Genomic DNA, 16,801 nt, shown 5'->3' with positions numbered 1-16,801 from the left:
TTAGCTCCCCCTTGAGGAGAATCTTCAGCTTGCTTAATTTAAATGAATCAGTGAGCAAGTTACCAAGTCCATGATGTGTGTTGCATCTAATAAATGAAATAGGAATCAAGAATAAACTTAGAATGAAATGAGAATCTTCTCCGACCAAAACTCTAACTTCAGCCTCACTGATGACATTATATGTGTCTCTTCAAACAATGAAATATGGATTTTGTGTAGGAACAGGCCTTGTAACTGACATTGTGCCAAGCCAAGCACAGGCAAAAAACTCACATCTAATATGTTATCTTTTAGTCTCAGCATTTTGGATGCATTTAGTATACATACATGTTCTGTCACTACAATACAGTTCCATGCACAGCTAACATGTCAAATCAAGTCAAGTGGCTTTATTTTCATTTCAACCATATACAGCTAGTTAGTACACAGTGAAACAAAACAGTGTTCCTCCAGGACCATCGTGCTACATAAAACAACACAGAACTACAAGAGACTACACATTACTACATAAAGTGCACGTGCAAACATGTACAAACAGCACGAGACAGTACAATAACTACCAAAACAGCACAACAGACACGGTAAGAGGCAGTACAGCGCCGACCAGTACACAGTTCTAGTATGTACTTTTGCTGCACCTGGAGGAAGGGATGTTGTTTGTAGCAATATATCGAGAAGATACAATTAAAGGCAAAGTCTGTAAAACAGCCAGTAGGAAAACTGAGAGAAACTGTCAAAATGCTAAACTCCCCTGAAGTGACCCAATCAGGTGGAGGTTAGGGTCCTACTGAAAAATTCTTTGTCATCCTGAAACAAGAGAAGTGTGTGAGACTATTAACACTGTGAGAACACCATAGGAGACAAAAATTGGGTTTCCACAGGGAGAATTAGTGGGATTAAGCAACCTGTTCGTGACACAGAGGGATGTTGTAATAATTATACTAATAACCAGCTGTTAAATTTGATGAAACTGTGCAGACTGTGTCTTATACAGCATAAAAACATTCATACAAGACACTGTCCACACCAACATCTGAATATCTGAAATACAGAACATGTAGAGCATAACCAAGTGCTGCCATGCTAAGTGCTCTCAGATAACCCAGATAAGTCTTCTAGACATCTAAGACATTCTATCATGTGTATGTATTTTCTGTATTTCAGATTTTTATTCATTATATTTATACATTTCTGTGAAGTGGAGGAGGGATGGGCCAGGCTGTGAGGACACACGCCTGGCACTGAGGTGGCTAATCAGTGGGAGAGAGGGATAAAGAAGTGGCTGGAGATGCCGAGGGGAGAGAGAGATGCATGTGTGTTTTATGTTTGCGCTGTGTTTGTTTCTGTATGTTTGAGTTCTGCTTATTATTAAGCTTTATGTCAGAGTTCACTTGGTTCCCACCTCCTCCTTGCCCGTTGTTGAAGATTGTTACAATTTCACAACACATTTCCGGGACTTCATTAGCCCTGATGAATAAATGAGACCCCCATGATGTTAAAATTTGATGAAACCCTTAGATGAATAAAGTAATGGAGCCCCTTGTATAATTAGTCAAATGTTTTCAAAATTACACCAGAAGTTCAGTCGTACTAGACACTCTTATTAACCGGGATTATTTAAAAACATATCGTAACTGGATATTTTATAATTGCTAAAAAAATATGCATTGGTACCAAATACCAGCTTTGAAAGAGCACGTTTTCAAACAGCTAACAACCATATAATATAATATTCTCTGATTTAAGTTATACAGACAACACACTAAGGTTCCTCATGTGCTGCATTCTGTGAAAGATTTAGTTTTAAAAACTTCATTTCCTATTGTCAAGTATGTTTAGGACATTTTTTTAGGACTTTGCCCTTGCATAGATTACTGAGGACTTCACCTGGTACCCTTAACAAAAATACTTACTAAACTGGATTTAAAAAGTGCCAATAATCTCATATGCATCAGAGAAGGTGATAGACAGCATTCATTAACATGTCTGGGCATTATGATTACTTTGTCATGCCATATGAGCTCGTAAATGCTCCCTCTGTAGTCCAGGCATTTGTTAACAAGCTACTGAGATTTCTTAAATCGATTTATCACATAAAGAGGAAAAACCTGTCCTGCATGTCTGACAAGTGCTGCAGAAACTCCTTGAAAAAAACACCAGTTGGTAAAACTTGAAACAATTTGAATTCCACTGTCCTAGTGTCAAGTTCCTTGGATACATCCTGGATGAACAAGGAGCTGACCAGTCAAAGGTGAAGGCTTATTCTCAACCCCAGACCACGAACTCCAAAGGTTTCAAGGGTTCCTTAACTTTAACCAGTGCTTCATCAAGGGTTTCAGTGCTGTGGGTGCTCAACTGAAATCCCTCCTCAAAGGGAAGCCCAAGGTACTAGAATTTATAGAGGAGGTCACACAAGCCTTCTGGGTCAGAGACTTTTAAAGCAGATGCACTATCCCATTTACACAACTTCACTCACATCAAAATGCTCCCTGACACTATCCTCCCTAATTCATTCATTGGAACATCATAGAAAACATCCAGGGAGACCAATAAGATCGCCCATCTGCTCCCGAGTGCCCTGCTGGAAAAGTCTACATCCCATCGGATATGTGTGAGTTGGTGATTTAATGAGTGGACATCTCCCTCAGTTCTGGTCATTCAGACATCCAACAAACCAAGAGGTTAGATGAAAATATGTTCTAGTGGCAATCTATGTTCTCTGATGTTGAGAAGTGTGGTAAAGCTTGTGCTGTCTGTGCTCAGTCCCATACTCCACAACAACTCCCAACCACTCTTCTTGAGCTGCTACCCATCCCACATTGACCATGTTCCTATATACCTCTAGGTTACATCACTGACCTCCCCAACTCACAAAGTATCAATTATTTCTCTAAGGCATGTTGCCTAGAACCACTCCACAACCTGCCCACTGTCAGGGATGCTGCCAAAATCATTGAAACATTGTTTTAGATCAAGGAGTCCAGTTCACAACCAGGGATTGGGAAGCTGTTTGTTCATGCCTTAACATCAATGTCCTCAAGTTACCACCAACAATCCAATGGCCAGGTCAAGAGTCTGAATCAGGAGATCAGGAGGTACCAACAATCAGAATGGCTGGAGCCGCTACCTCCCATGTGTGGAACATGGGACTGACTCCTCTACAGGTCTTACTCCATTCCAGTGTGTGTTGGTTTACCAGCCTCCACTCTTCCCCTAGTCGGGAGAACATCAGATGTCCCAACAGTCAAACAGCAGATGAGGAGGAGTGAGAAGACATGGGAAACTACACATGTCCATCTTCAACATGCCATCCAAAAACAGAAGTCTTTGGATGGCGATTGAAGTCTTCATCCAGATCCTCACCTACAAGTGGCTATCCACCCAAACCTAAGACAAAAGCTACCATTCTGAGAGGTAAGTCTGCTACTCAAACCTTCTGCCTCTTCTGCCCAAACCAGGTGCCCAGAGCTGAGCCACTACCTCTACTGGAGCTCGAAGGAGCACCTGCATATAATGACTGCATGCTTCTTGACTCCAAGCGACTACTTGGTGGACTGTAAGGGCCCAGAAGAGAGATCCTGGGTCCCAGCAAAGGACATTCTTGATCACTGACTGATCAAAGAGTTCCACTAAAACAAAACCAGATCACCCCACTCCCAGACCTCGCAGGCCCAGCTGCGGGGATAGCTGGGGTCAGGAGCTGCCTGTGAGGTCAGGGGGTCTTTCTGGGACTTTTCACCATCATGCCACCAGAGGGCACCCTCCCCTGAGTTTTAAGAACCCTTCCTCAGCTGTTACATTCACTTCCTGTAATGAAAGTGTAGTATAAAGCAGATGGACCCTAGGCCAGGTATGATGCCTTGCTGATTACTTGTATTCGTGTAAGTTCTGAGCTAACTGTACCATTGTAGGTTTCCCATGTATGACCCTTGCTCTATGTTTTGGTTTTCTCATTATTTGGATTATCTTCTTGTGATGATTATTTTTAACAGTCTTTTCTTTTGACCTCTGACTTTTTTTTTTTGGCTCTTTTTTATATCCCATGGACTTGGTAATTATTGTGCCTTTTGTTACCTGGACTGTTCTAATTTTTTGTATTGCTTTATGGAAAATAAACCTCTTGCACATGACTCCAAACCTGACCTCAGCGTCCTGTTTATTACACCTGTGCTGGTGTCCAGAGAGCTGTGGGCTTTCGATAAGTATATGTGTTGTGGATTTCTGTCTGTGTTTTTAAGTTAATATCCCTTTTTCCTTTTGGAGTGGTAAGTATTTTCCTGAGCATACATGTTTTAAATGTTATGAATGACTAATATTAGGAGTGCAAGTTATGATCACATACATCTGCCTGTTTGAGGTAATTGTGCATGCACTTAGGCAGTGTGTGTGTTTGTGTGCATGATGAGTAAGAATAAGTCACAAAGATTTTAAGTTTCCAGAGATAATCATCATAACCTACTGTATGTGAATAATCAGATTTATTCTAGTTTATAGAAGATGTGACAGCAACAATAGATAATTCTTGACACCACCTTTAATAAAAATCAGAAGAGCACCGGTAAGCAAAGACAAAGAAAAAACAATCCTAATGTTGTGTGCTTTTGCTGTCAGTTGTACTCCAGCTGAAGACAAATTTAAGGACCATGCTGTTGTTTCTTCACCCACAACAAAACGTGCAAAATCCATCCTATAATGGGACAAACAAAATTCTAAAAACTCTAAAATAATTTTCACTTAGATTTACAATCCAGTGGAAATAATGGAAAACATCCAAAACTTCCTCCAGTACTTTTCCAGAGAGAAAATTAAATCAGGATAACGGAGTAAATGAGATCATTCCATTGTTCCTTTCTGCAATTTTACTTCTGTTGTTCTCATAAAGATGCACTCCTATGCTGTATTAGTTTGGTATTTGCTTAGGGAAGCCTGAGCATGAGAAGAAACTCATGATATTGTTCTCCTGCCATGTCAGTAAGCGCCAAAAGAAAAGTCAGCAATTAAAAGGAGCATACTTGGATCAGACTTGAGCCTGTGTGAGCAAACACCTGAGGCAAAAAAGCAAACAACAACAAAGAAAAAACACATTCTCAGCACAGTTTATTATTGGCGCCTCTAAATCTCAGAGATATGTTCAACTCAATTCAATTTTAATTCAGTTTTATTTATATAGTGATTTAACAATGGACATTGTTACAAAGCAGCTTTACAGATATCCAGATATGGATTTAGATTTAAATCCCTAATGATCAAGCCCAAGGCCACAGTGGAAAGGAAAAACTCCTGGAGACAACACGAGGATGAAACTTTGAGAGGAACCAGACTCAGAAGGGATCCTACCCTCTTCAAATAAAAGGCATTCATTTCCACAACTGTATGCTATAAAGTCAAACAGTGCTAAGTGTGTTAAAAGGATCTTCAGGACAAACATCAGACTTTTTTATTTTTATATTTCATTAGTGTGTTTAGTTTTGAAACTAAGTGAAGTTAACCACTGAATAATGAATGAGACTTGAGCCTCAACTGTTTTCAGTAAGCGCAATCTTTAGGCAATCCAAGTGAGTTTGTCCACAGCCATTTTTTGGGTATCCATGTGGTACCATTCACAGCAATCTCATGGCAGATTATGTGAGCTCCCACAAGATAAAGCCAGTTAATTAATTGTTTTTACAAAGGTAGCAATCAACAAAGCAAATTATGCAGAAGCCAGTACAGTCTTCGAGTTGTTCAGTGTTCCTGAAAAGGCCAGTTCACACTGCTGGTCAAAACAAGCCCTCATGACCAAAATAACAATGCATGCGGCTCACGTTGCTCAGGGACACTACAATAGTTTGCTGCAAGATAATCCTGTAACAGACACATCACAGTCTATAAAACTGATTCATTCATTCTACAGAATACCTTATGAGCCTTTAATAGTGTTGAAGGGTGTGTAGGAAAAGTATTAGACTAGTACTTTTCACTACGAAACCCTACAAAAGTGAATGAACGAACGAACGAATCTCAGTTAGTCATCCATTGCTCCAGACTGTAATTAGTGTTTACACTTCAACCCAATCTTCTTGATTTTATTTGTTAGGTGAATTGTATGTGGAAACCTTTAATGTAAATATATTACATGCCCATGATAGCCTCAGATTCTTGTTCTTGGCTGACAGGTGAGGAACCTGATGTGTTCTTCTGCTGTTGTAGCTCATCCACCTAAAGGTTTGACAGGTTGTATGTTCTGAGATGCTTTTCTGCTCAGCACAGTTGTAAAGAGTGATTAATTGAGTTACTATATCCTTCCTGGCAGCTCGAACCAGTCTGGCCATTTTCTTCTGACCCTCTCTCATCAACAAGACGTTTCCACACACAGAACTGTTGCTCACATTTTGTAGTTTTTTTGCACCATTCTGTGTAAACTTCAGAGACTGTTGTTTATGAAATTCCCAGGAGATGAGCAGTTTCTGAAATACTCTAACCAGCCCATGCAGCACCAACATCCATGCCACAGTTAATGCAACAGAGATCACACTTTTTCTTCTTTCTGATGTTTGATGTGAACACTAACAACTGAAGCTCTTGACCTGCATCTGCATGATTAAATGCACTGTGATGCTGCCACATGATTGGCTGATTAGATAACTGCATAATGAGCAGGTGTACAGGTGTTCCTAATAAAGTGGACAACAGGGTGTCCCAAAGGTCTCCATACATAGGTGAAGTTAACACTTTTTGCAAAATGTAACTTTATTCACAAAAAACATCCTCTACGTGATTACCATTTCTTTGTAAACATACAAGGAGTTGTCTCTCCAAACTTTGGCTCCCAGTTTGGCAAAAGTGTCGTGTGTGCACCTCCAGGGTTGGGGATGTTTCCTCCCCCAGTCCAAAGACACGCACTGTAGGCTGACAGGCTAAAACTGTCCGTACTTTGTGTGTGTTTGTGCACTGTGATGGGTTGGCACCCCACCCAGGGTGTCCCCCACCTTGTGCCCTGTGTCCCCTGGGATAGGCTCCAGGCTCCCCTGCAACCCTGTGTAGGATAAACGGTACAGAGAATGGATGGATAAAACGTCATATCTTGATCATTGTTGAATAGTGGCTTGCTATAGTGGCTTGCTATAGTGCAATGGCCATTCAGTTGTGATCAAATGAATTCATTATAATCAGTTGCTATAAAATAATAAAAATATAATAATAATAATAATAGAAGAAGAAGAATCTTATTGTTGCGATGAAGAGGAGGAGGATGATGGAATGAAAGTATTATTTATTGAATGAAGCAGACTGAAAGTGGGCTATTGGGGGAGACTGTTTCTCAGAGGCTCTTCAGAAAGACTCTGAGGTTTACAGATCCAGTCAGCGCCTTTCTCTGCTAATGAGCACTTTAATCAGCCCTTTCTTATGAAAATCATTTGGCCAAATCTCTGATCATCCCAGCCTATTATGTTCCACCCTATTATCTCTCACTAGTGGTTGTGTAAGGGATGAAGCTTATAAAATAGATAAAAACAAAATGAGTCAGAACACTAGCTCTGAATTACGCACATAGACACTTCACACGAGATATCTGCCTGACACACAGAGACCTTTATGACCTTTATTACTGTTATGAATTCAGCAAATAACTAAATAGTAACGTAGGTGAAAAAGCTGTTTGTCTCAGGATACTGCAGGAAATAACATAGCTCAGGGTTCAAAAAGCATGTTTATGCAAATGTTATATTTTCAAAAATCATCAACTTGTGGAGGGATAAGATGTCTGGAAATCATAAACGTAGCGGAAACAAAGACTAATGGCTCGAACTAAAAGATGCCACGACAGTAAAAGAGAAAGAAAAAAATGCTAGACTACAATAAGCAGTGATGGAGCCAGCTAGAGGCCACTTTCACAGAGTTTTGCATAGATTATTCCCTAGTTTTTTTTTTTTGACAAATTATAATTTGTTCTGCAATCATCTGATGACTAATGGACTAACTGGCTAATGTCCAAGCCTTAAATATGTGACATAACTGTTAGTCCTATTTATCAGTTTTATGCACAAACCATATAAAAGTTGGACAAAATGGCATTATTGTTTCCCATTGTGCTGTTTTGAGGTTGACCAGAGAGGAGGTCGCCATCTTTATTCACGCTTCGTCAGTAGAGCCTGAGTACACACAGTGGAGACTGCAGGAACTAGATTACAGTGCTATATTCACCTGAAGCTCACCCTTCACTGTTATAGACCTGCCCAGGGACGACTGGTATAAATGGCCTAGAGGGACATTATTTACACAGGAAATGTCGTATTCATGAAAATCCAATTTAAAAAATGTTTGTTCTATAAGAGCTCCTTTGCATAAGTTACTGCAGTTTCATATATGGATTATGTTGTCAAGATTAAATATGCTTATGTAATTCTATTGGACACACAAATTGGAGTTTTAAAAATAATAATAAAAAATTTCCTATTAGAAGTAATTCAAAACAAATCCATAAATTAAGACTAATAAGAATATCCATTCAATTAGGACAAAAGAAATGCACCTGTATGAAAGCACAAACAGTTAATCTATGCCTATGGTAGTGGCTGAGCTGCATTACTGGAAGATTTAGCGCATGTCACACTTCGGAGGTTTTCCCCGTTTAGTCATGATGTTGTTTTTAGCTCTCTGTGAGCTTTGCCTTTTATGCTGTTTTGTGAGCAGCACTATTCATAAATCAGCTGTGCTGTTAACATGCTTTGTAATGTACTGGCAGTTCCCATTTATCAGCATTTGTACATGAGTATGAAGAACATTAGCATTAGCAAAATGCTGGTAGGAATCTAAGGCTACAGTGGACACAGGATGCAGAAACTGGACAATTAAACACTGGAAAAATACCAGGCAATGTTTTTCCAGTCTTCAGCTGTCCAGTTTGGGTGAGTCGGTGCCCACTGTGGCCTCAGAGCCCTGTTCTCGGCTGACAGGATTAGAACCTGATGTGTTCTTCTGCTGTTGTAGCTCATCCACCTGAAGGTTTGATGTGTTGTGCGTTCTGAGATGCTTTTCTACACACCATGGTTGTAAAGAGTGGTTATGTGAGTTACCATAGCCTACTTGTCAGCTCGAACCAGTCTCCTCTGACCTCTCTCATCAACAAGGTGTTTCGCCGCAGAACCATTCTGTGTAAACTCTAGAGATTATTGTGCATAAAAAGCCCAGGAGATCCGCCTGTCTGCCACCAACAACTCTAGTACACAAAACTGCTCTGTAGTTGAACCAACAGCTTTATCTACTGAGGAAGCTAGAATGAAACACTGTTAAATAAGAAATGTGGTAAGGGTAATTCGCTTATTTTCCTCAAATAATAAAGATTTGATGGCTTGAAGTGCACATAAAGAACAGGACTCTATTGTATGTAGCAGTTGTGCACCCTTATTTGAAGTCACTTGAATTATTTTTGATTCATGAAAGCAACAGTATGACAATAATAGAGGTACATTCTGAAATGTAACCTGCTTTTCAAGTCATAAAATGATTCTGATTAAAATGGACTTATTTGATGGGGGCTGGCTACACTGCACAGTAAACATAAAGAGTAATTTAAAAGCTATTTCAAGATTAGAGATAAAATTGCTGCAATTACTATGGACTTTTTGGGGGGATGGATGGATATTCCATGTACCTGACTTATTATGCTTCTCTCTGGACTATGCCACTGGTAGTGTTTCCTATTTTTAAGCCCAAATTAGATTAGCAAATTTATGAATGCATATTTGACCATGCACTTGACTATATATATTTTATTTAGACTATATATATTTTATTTGCACAGATATGGTATACAACTCATTAACCAAAGTCTGTAAACAAATGGCATTCACTTGTTTGACATTCACATGTGACAGCAGAGCCTCTAAACCAGGGGTTCCCAAACTTTTTGGACAAACAACTCCAAATGGACATTACGAACGTTGACCACCTTTTTTTTTAATTCCAGATTTATAATATTGGACTACTGTAACATTTGAACATTTTATTATATCAGTAGCATACCTATGCGTAACATAAGTAACTAAAAATAATGCAATATTCCTTGCACTGACTTAAAGTCTAGTGGGAAGTGTTGTGTTATGGGAAAATAACCGGGGTGGTGTGATGCACGTGCAGAAGCAGTGGCAATGTGAGCGCGATTGTTCACACACTCACTGCGTATCTTATGTACATCCAGATGAGTTAAAAGCAACATTCACTAAACGGCACATCAGAGCTAAACATCTGTCAAGTTCTTGTCCACTTTATTGCTGAACTACGCTAGTGTAGTGAATAAGAATACTAAAAAAACTAAAAGATCATGTATGCTGTTAAGTAAAATGTGGCTTGTCTGAATGTGACTTCCACTAACATTATAAATTTAAATTATTATTGTGAGTTTCTCTCATTACCACCTTTGTAAATCAAGCAAGCCCCTGCTCTTAACTATATAATATCAGTTTAAAGTGAATTTAAGTCGTCCTAACATGCCAGGCTGATGGGAAATGAAGTCCAGGGTGGTGATGAACCCCTGGAAGTGGAGATCATGGCCGAAACCGGCACTAACGTGACAAACATCATGCATCATCCTTCTGCATTCGCAAACATTTTGCCTCGTATACTGTATGTCTGAGGGAAGAGCATGTGGTCCCCTTTCATACCAAAAATAGAAGCAAAGATGAATGGAATATTGTTCTTTATATTCTATGCAGATTATGTGTATTTATATATTTATATATTTATATATGTGTTTTCCTTTATCACAGACACGGACCTGTTTTGTGAGGAACTGAATCATACAATAGTCAGTGCCAGTGTCACTCCAGTGTGTGGGGTATAGGAGGGCAGGTTAATGAACAGCAGTATCCCTCCTGCAAAAAACAGTCCAGTGTAAAGAGAACACATCAACCTTAAACATTAAGGGGAAACCTCTTTGATTTAAATCCACTGTTGCTGATCTGAGAGAGAGAGAGTCTAGAGGAGGGGGTGCGCTACAGCTTCAGCAACACTTCCTCACAAGGCTGAATGACACCATCATCAACAAACTCGCTGAGATTTACAGACTAAACTTTGTGGTGTTATTCGGTTAGATTCCCTTCAGTCTCCACACAAAAGAGTGTGGTGTTTTTAGAAGACTATAACGATCAAATACGAAGTAAAAAAAAAAAAAAAAACAGAACAGACTATTAGATATAAGAAAGACTATTCACTGTTACAGTTTAAACACAGAGTGAAAGGAAGCGCATTTCAAAGCAAGACAGTATGAAAGTCAATATCTCAACCTTTTGCTCAACAACACAAACATATAACTCACAATACAACAGAAATCTTTTATGTTTGCCATAACCAAACTGTTCAGTCTAATTTAAATAATTAATCATACTCAAACCACATTACTTGTTCTATTATTCTGATTGTTCTTTTCTTAGCTGTGCAATCATGTATAAGATGGTACTGTCTTGGGCTTAGTTAGCAGCTTTGCTGGGCGCCGACATTCAAGGCAATCGGATAGGAAATTCTGCTTTCGTTCCCAGGTGATTTTTTTTTAATTCCCACACTCACAATAAAAAAGGATAGACTTGGCACAAAGTATGCATGCTGTTTGAAGGTCCTTCATGTGACACTAATTCTGAATGCATTCACAGCCGCCATCTTTAAGTATATGCTTCTTAATGACTCTTTTCTAAAAACTCAAACACTACTTCCATATGGAGGTTAACTATTCTGATTTACTACATGCTAACAGATGTTATGGATGCACAGTATTTATATTTACTGTATATGACCCATGTAACAGGATGCTCCTGAGGTGTGCTGTACTTTGTGTATTTTAGAGAAGTGAGGTTGTGTGAGGAATCTGTTGGTTACTCAGTAAACACAGATTTCATGTGGAGTATATCTGCACTTGGAATGGGTCACAATTGCAATCGCTCAGCCAGAAATGAGACTTTTTTCTGCAGATGCCAATAGCATGTGCAACACCTTGGTGGTGAAGATTCATGGTAGTGTCAGGCATAGCTCAACTGCATAAACATCCTAGACAGGACCACCATGAAACAATGGGAGTCAGTACTCTTAACATGGTGGACGTGCCACTGATAAGAAATTTTGAATTCTTTAGAGTTTAGATAGGCAAGAGTCATAAAACAGGGCTTGAATAAATATCAGGCAAATACGCACTTACAGTCGTCAGCTGAAAAAACATCCAGTGTTAGTGAATGAAGGACATTAAACAGCATTGTATAATCAACCAGGCCCTTTTTCATTATAGAAAAAAGGAAAAACAGATGATGGGGCACACAGCAGCACTCTTTTAGTCTTGCACATCAAGAAATACTAGACATCTCAGGAACGAATAATGTAGTCCCATTTCCTTGTTCATAATGAAAATGGCGAGGTCCGATGATAAGAAAGAGTGAGGTGTAGGAATGATGCCAGAGGTAATATCTATAAGGAAAGAACAACCCTGTGCAGAGCCAGTGACTGGATACACCTCAGACATCCCCATCACCAATTCACAGAGCGGGAAAAATCCTATACAAAACAAAATTATTGGCAAAATTGTCAACGAGTGTAGAGACAAAGCAGGATAAAAGGTTACACTGCCCTCTACTGCCTCTTTCATCTCAGTGCCCTTAGGAAACATCTATTCAGTGAAAAAGGCTACATCGCCCTCTACTGCTGATTGGATGTTAGTGCATAAAGAGGCATTATCAGTTTGTAACTAAATCTATTTTTTTCCCTCTCTCTTTTTGTTAGAAACAGATTAAAATCAGAATTTATAATTGCTATTTATAAATCATTGTTTTTATGTATTAAATAACACAGAACAATTTCCAAATGATGTAGCTGAATTTAGTTGAGATGTTTAGTATTTTATTTGAATATCTTCATATCAAGCGTTATAAATGTTTCACAAACGTGCAGTGCAAATCACTGGATTGACAACGTTAATGGAATATCTTGTCTTTCTTGGTGATCCAAAGTTCACATCTATTTGCTGAAATGTAAACATCCCTATCCAAATTTTGCTATCTTTTGGAACATATCCAAGTGGATGGTTTTCTGAGAAGAACACAGTCAAAGTGAAAGTCTGACCACATTGTTTGTAGGCTGAAGAGGGTTAGATTAAGAGCAGAATTCAGGCTTTAAGGGGGAAAATCACTGCCATCAAAATCTGTACCTTTGTAACCCCACTTATGCTGAGGAACAACTTTCTTTCTTTAAAACACACTGTATATTTTTATGTACTACTCAAACACCCACAGCTTTTAGTCAGTAACATGCTCTAGCAAATACAGCAAATGAAAAAAAGTAAATAAGATCCATATTAGGATTTACACATTTTGTCAAATTATGATTATCTATTGATAGAGAATACAACACTGCCATAAGAGTAGATATATTTCCTAAGAACATATGTGAATACTGCAAATTATTCAGTTATAGCATTCCCCAAGGACCCCCTCCCCCTCCCGACCAAAAAAAAAAAAAACATTACTCTGATTATTCTGGTAATCATTATTCTAGGACAGATAGTAAATATTTACAATCAAGAAGTAACAAAAATACAGCAGTCAGAGAGGACAAGAAGGGGTTAATTTTGTGTCTGTGCCTCAAAAGGTGCAGAGGCAGCCTAGTCTTTTCACACACACATGTCACCCTTCCAGTGAAAGCTTTCCAGACTCCTCAAGACTACTGAAAAACAGGTAAAACAACAGCATACTGCAAGCTAAACAGACAATTTGTTCTTAACGACAAATTGTTTCAGAAAATACTTTGTTTTAAATTCATCCTTAAGTCTAAATTAGAAAAGCAGCCGTTTAGACTGCTGATAAGGACAGAAATAACTCAATAAATGATTGTCTAGTTGTCTAGAAAGTCAAGGCTGCTGGACTAGGTCTGAGTGAGATCACTGATCTGAGTGGATTCTTCTACTATCATTACTGTTCTTTCCTGTAAAAAGGGATGCAGTTGTCTTTGCTGGTGTTATGGGCACTGGGAACATCGCTGGTGTGGGCAGATGCTACTACAGAAGAAGCAAAGCCCATGGAGGACTCCACTGCCTGCTCAAAGAGCTGCAGCTGTCTTATTGATGACTATACTTCAGAGCTCATTGTCTACTGCAGTGCACGAAACCTCACACAGGCTCCTGCTGATATCCCTGCGTCTACACGTACTTTATGGCTAGATGGAAACCTGTTTACTACCCTCTCAGCTGACACATTTAAAAATCTGAGTAATCTGGACTTTCTGAATCTACAAAGTGGGCACCTGTCAAGCCTCGACTCCCAGGTGTTCAACGGCCTGCATACTCTTGCTCACCTACACCTGGAGCGAAACAATCTCCGCTCATTACCTGCTACCATTTTTCAAAACACCCCTGGCCTTGCTTCCCTCAATCTCCACAACAATCAGCTGTCTCGTATTGATGAAAGGTTATTTGCAGGTCTCTCTCATATGTGGCTCCTGAACCTTGGCTGGAACTCCATTGCAGTTCTTCCCGAGACTGGATTTCATGACCTGCATGGTTTACGGGAGTTGGTGCTTGCTGGCAATCGCTTGGCTTATCTACAGCCTCAGCTATTCCAGGGTCTTACAGAGCTAAAAGAGTTGGACCTAAGTGGAAACTATCTAAGAGTTATCAAGGCCAATGTCTTTCTGAAACTTACAAAGCTGCAAAAACTTTACCTTGCCCAAAATCAGATTGTGACGGTGGCACCTAGAGCATTTATGGGCATGAAGTCTTTGAGATGGTTGGATCTAAGCAGAAATCGTCTTTCCATGATCCATGAGGAAACATTCCTTGGTCTACATAGCCTACATGTACTTCGCCTGTCAAACAACTCAGTAAGCAGCTTAAAGCCAGGTACGTTCCGTGATCTGCAGTATCTTGAAGAGCTCTGTCTATGCCACAACCAGATTAGAGCCCTAGGAGAGAGAGTTTTTGAAGGCATGGGCCATCTTGAGGTGCTTAACTTGGAATACAATAGGCTACAAGAGGCACGAGCAGGCACTTTCATGGGCCTTAGTCACTTGGCGGTGATCAAGCTCACTGGTAGCTGTTTCCGCAATCTTCCAGACCAAGTTTTTAAAGGTCTGTCAAAGCTACATAGCATTCATCTTGACAAAGGCTGTTTAACCAAAGTATCCACCCAAGGTTTTGCTGGTCTGACAGGCCTACGACGACTTTTTCTACAACACAACAACATCTCTGTGGTGGAGCGTCAGAGTTTTGTGGAGCTCCAAGGGCTGCAACAGCTTGACCTAAGATTCAACAAACTGGCATCACTCTCTTCCCACACCTTCTACGGATTAAAGAGTCTTGATTACCTTCTGCTATCCAACAATATCCTCCGCCACATTCCTTCAGAAGTATTTCTACCATTGCAGCACCTGTCTTGGCTAGACCTCTCTGGAAATAAGCTGGAAGTTCTACTTAATGCAACATTACATATGCTGCCACGTCTGCGCTACCTCAACCTGAAGGATAATGCACTGACCACACTTCCACCTTCCATTCCAGATGGCTTAGACCAACTCTGGCTATCAGGTAATAGCTGGAAATGTGACTGTAGTGCTAAACCTTTCAAGGATTTCAGCTTGAAGAAGCCACATGTGATTCCACGGCAGGTGGAGACCTTGGCAGAGGGGGAAGAGCCCCATACACTTATCACAATCTATAACAACATCACATGCACCAGCCCACCCAGTCTTGCTGGACTGGACCTGCGAGATGTCAGCAGTGAACAGTTTTGCTAAAGGTTTTAGAAATATGCTTGACAGGATTTCACCCTAGCTTCTACAAGCATGACAAATTATTATTTAATTGTAAACATTCAATATTTCTGTACTTGTAACTCTATTGTCATTGCTTGTTTCACAATTTTTTGCCACATTTCATGAATCCAGTGTAATTCATACAAACACATTTTGCTCAGAATGCACTTCATTTAATGAACAATCACCATTTATGTTACTGTATGTCAATACCAAGTCTTTGGACTATAGCCTTGATTTAAAGTAATATAACTTACCAGTGACATGAATGATTAAGGATCCTAACATTTTGGTGCCCAAAGTTTCCTTATCAAAATACTTGCTTTCCTGTTGGTTGTTATTTGTTATTAATGACACATAAAATAATAAATAATACACTTTTCATTAAATTTATACTTCATCAAGAAAAGATGAGAAGTTTTTGTTCATAATTTCATATTGTAAGAAACTTCACATGAATTCATTTACTGAGTGACTGCTCACCCATCTTTCAGAATAAACAGGTTGTGTTTGGTTTGGTAGCCCTAAATAAATATTAACAAGCAACAGCTAGAAACCACCATGCAAATACTGGGTTAGAGAAATGTAGACCAAAACTGGGACATAAAAACATACAGATCTTTATATGTAAGTCTAAAAAAAAAGTAACGGTTTATGTTAAAATCCCATTTTTTTCTCTTATTTAACCATGTCTGCACTGAGCTCTATGGAATTACAAATATGCATACTTGCACTTCACAGTAACTAGTAAACAGCAAGAGAACGGTAAACTGCAAAGCTAACCAGGAAAGGGCTTATGACTATAGTTGATATTTATTAATCATCTCAATCAGATGATTAAAATTAAAGCATTGATTTAAAAGGCAATGATTGAAATGAATCGAGGCAACAATCCATTTTTTTAATCAATTATGACTGATCATAAATAGATTATTATCAACTAAAATGTATTTTAAATCAATTATTATAGAAAAAGGACAGACAGGTGGTGTGTAACAAATAATTCATAGTTTTAACTGGTGTGTAAATACGCTAGCAA

The 16,801-nt window shown here is 39.2% G+C and overlaps 1 protein-coding gene across 2 annotated transcripts; it reads left to right on the top strand.

Annotated features, from left to right (window-relative positions):
* Positions 1 to 13,544: 13,544 nt before the first annotated feature.
* Positions 13,545 to 16,171, top strand: igfals (insulin-like growth factor binding protein, acid labile subunit). 2 transcript variants are annotated; one of them, XM_026929513.3, is made up of 2 exons: positions 13,545 to 13,691; positions 13,949 to 16,171. In XM_026929513.3, the coding sequence occupies exon 2, from the start codon at positions 13,951 to 13,953 to the stop codon at positions 15,742 to 15,744; it is 1,794 nt and encodes a 597-aa protein (XP_026785314.2). In that variant the 5' UTR covers positions 13,545 to 13,691; positions 13,949 to 13,950; the 3' UTR covers positions 15,745 to 16,171. The 2 variants fall into 2 exon arrangements, with proteins under 2 accessions (XP_026785314.2, XP_053084186.1); XM_053228211.1 differs by having other exon boundaries at positions 13,561 to 13,691; positions 13,853 to 16,171.
* Positions 16,172 to 16,801: the final 630 nt, after the last annotated feature.

This window comes from Pangasianodon hypophthalmus, chromosome 23 (genome assembly GCF_027358585.1).
Source record: "Pangasianodon hypophthalmus isolate fPanHyp1 chromosome 23, fPanHyp1.pri, whole genome shotgun sequence".
NCBI lineage: Eukaryota > Metazoa > Chordata > Actinopteri > Siluriformes > Pangasiidae > Pangasianodon > Pangasianodon hypophthalmus.
The sequence above is the reverse complement of the archived record's forward strand: the minus strand, read 5'-3'. Positions and strand labels throughout refer to the sequence as shown.

Excerpts from the sequence above, each read along its gene's own strand:
- igfals (XM_026929513.3), top strand. The coding sequence starts at position 13,951 with ATGCAGTTGTCTTTGCTGGTGTTATGGGCACTGGGAACATCGCTGGTG.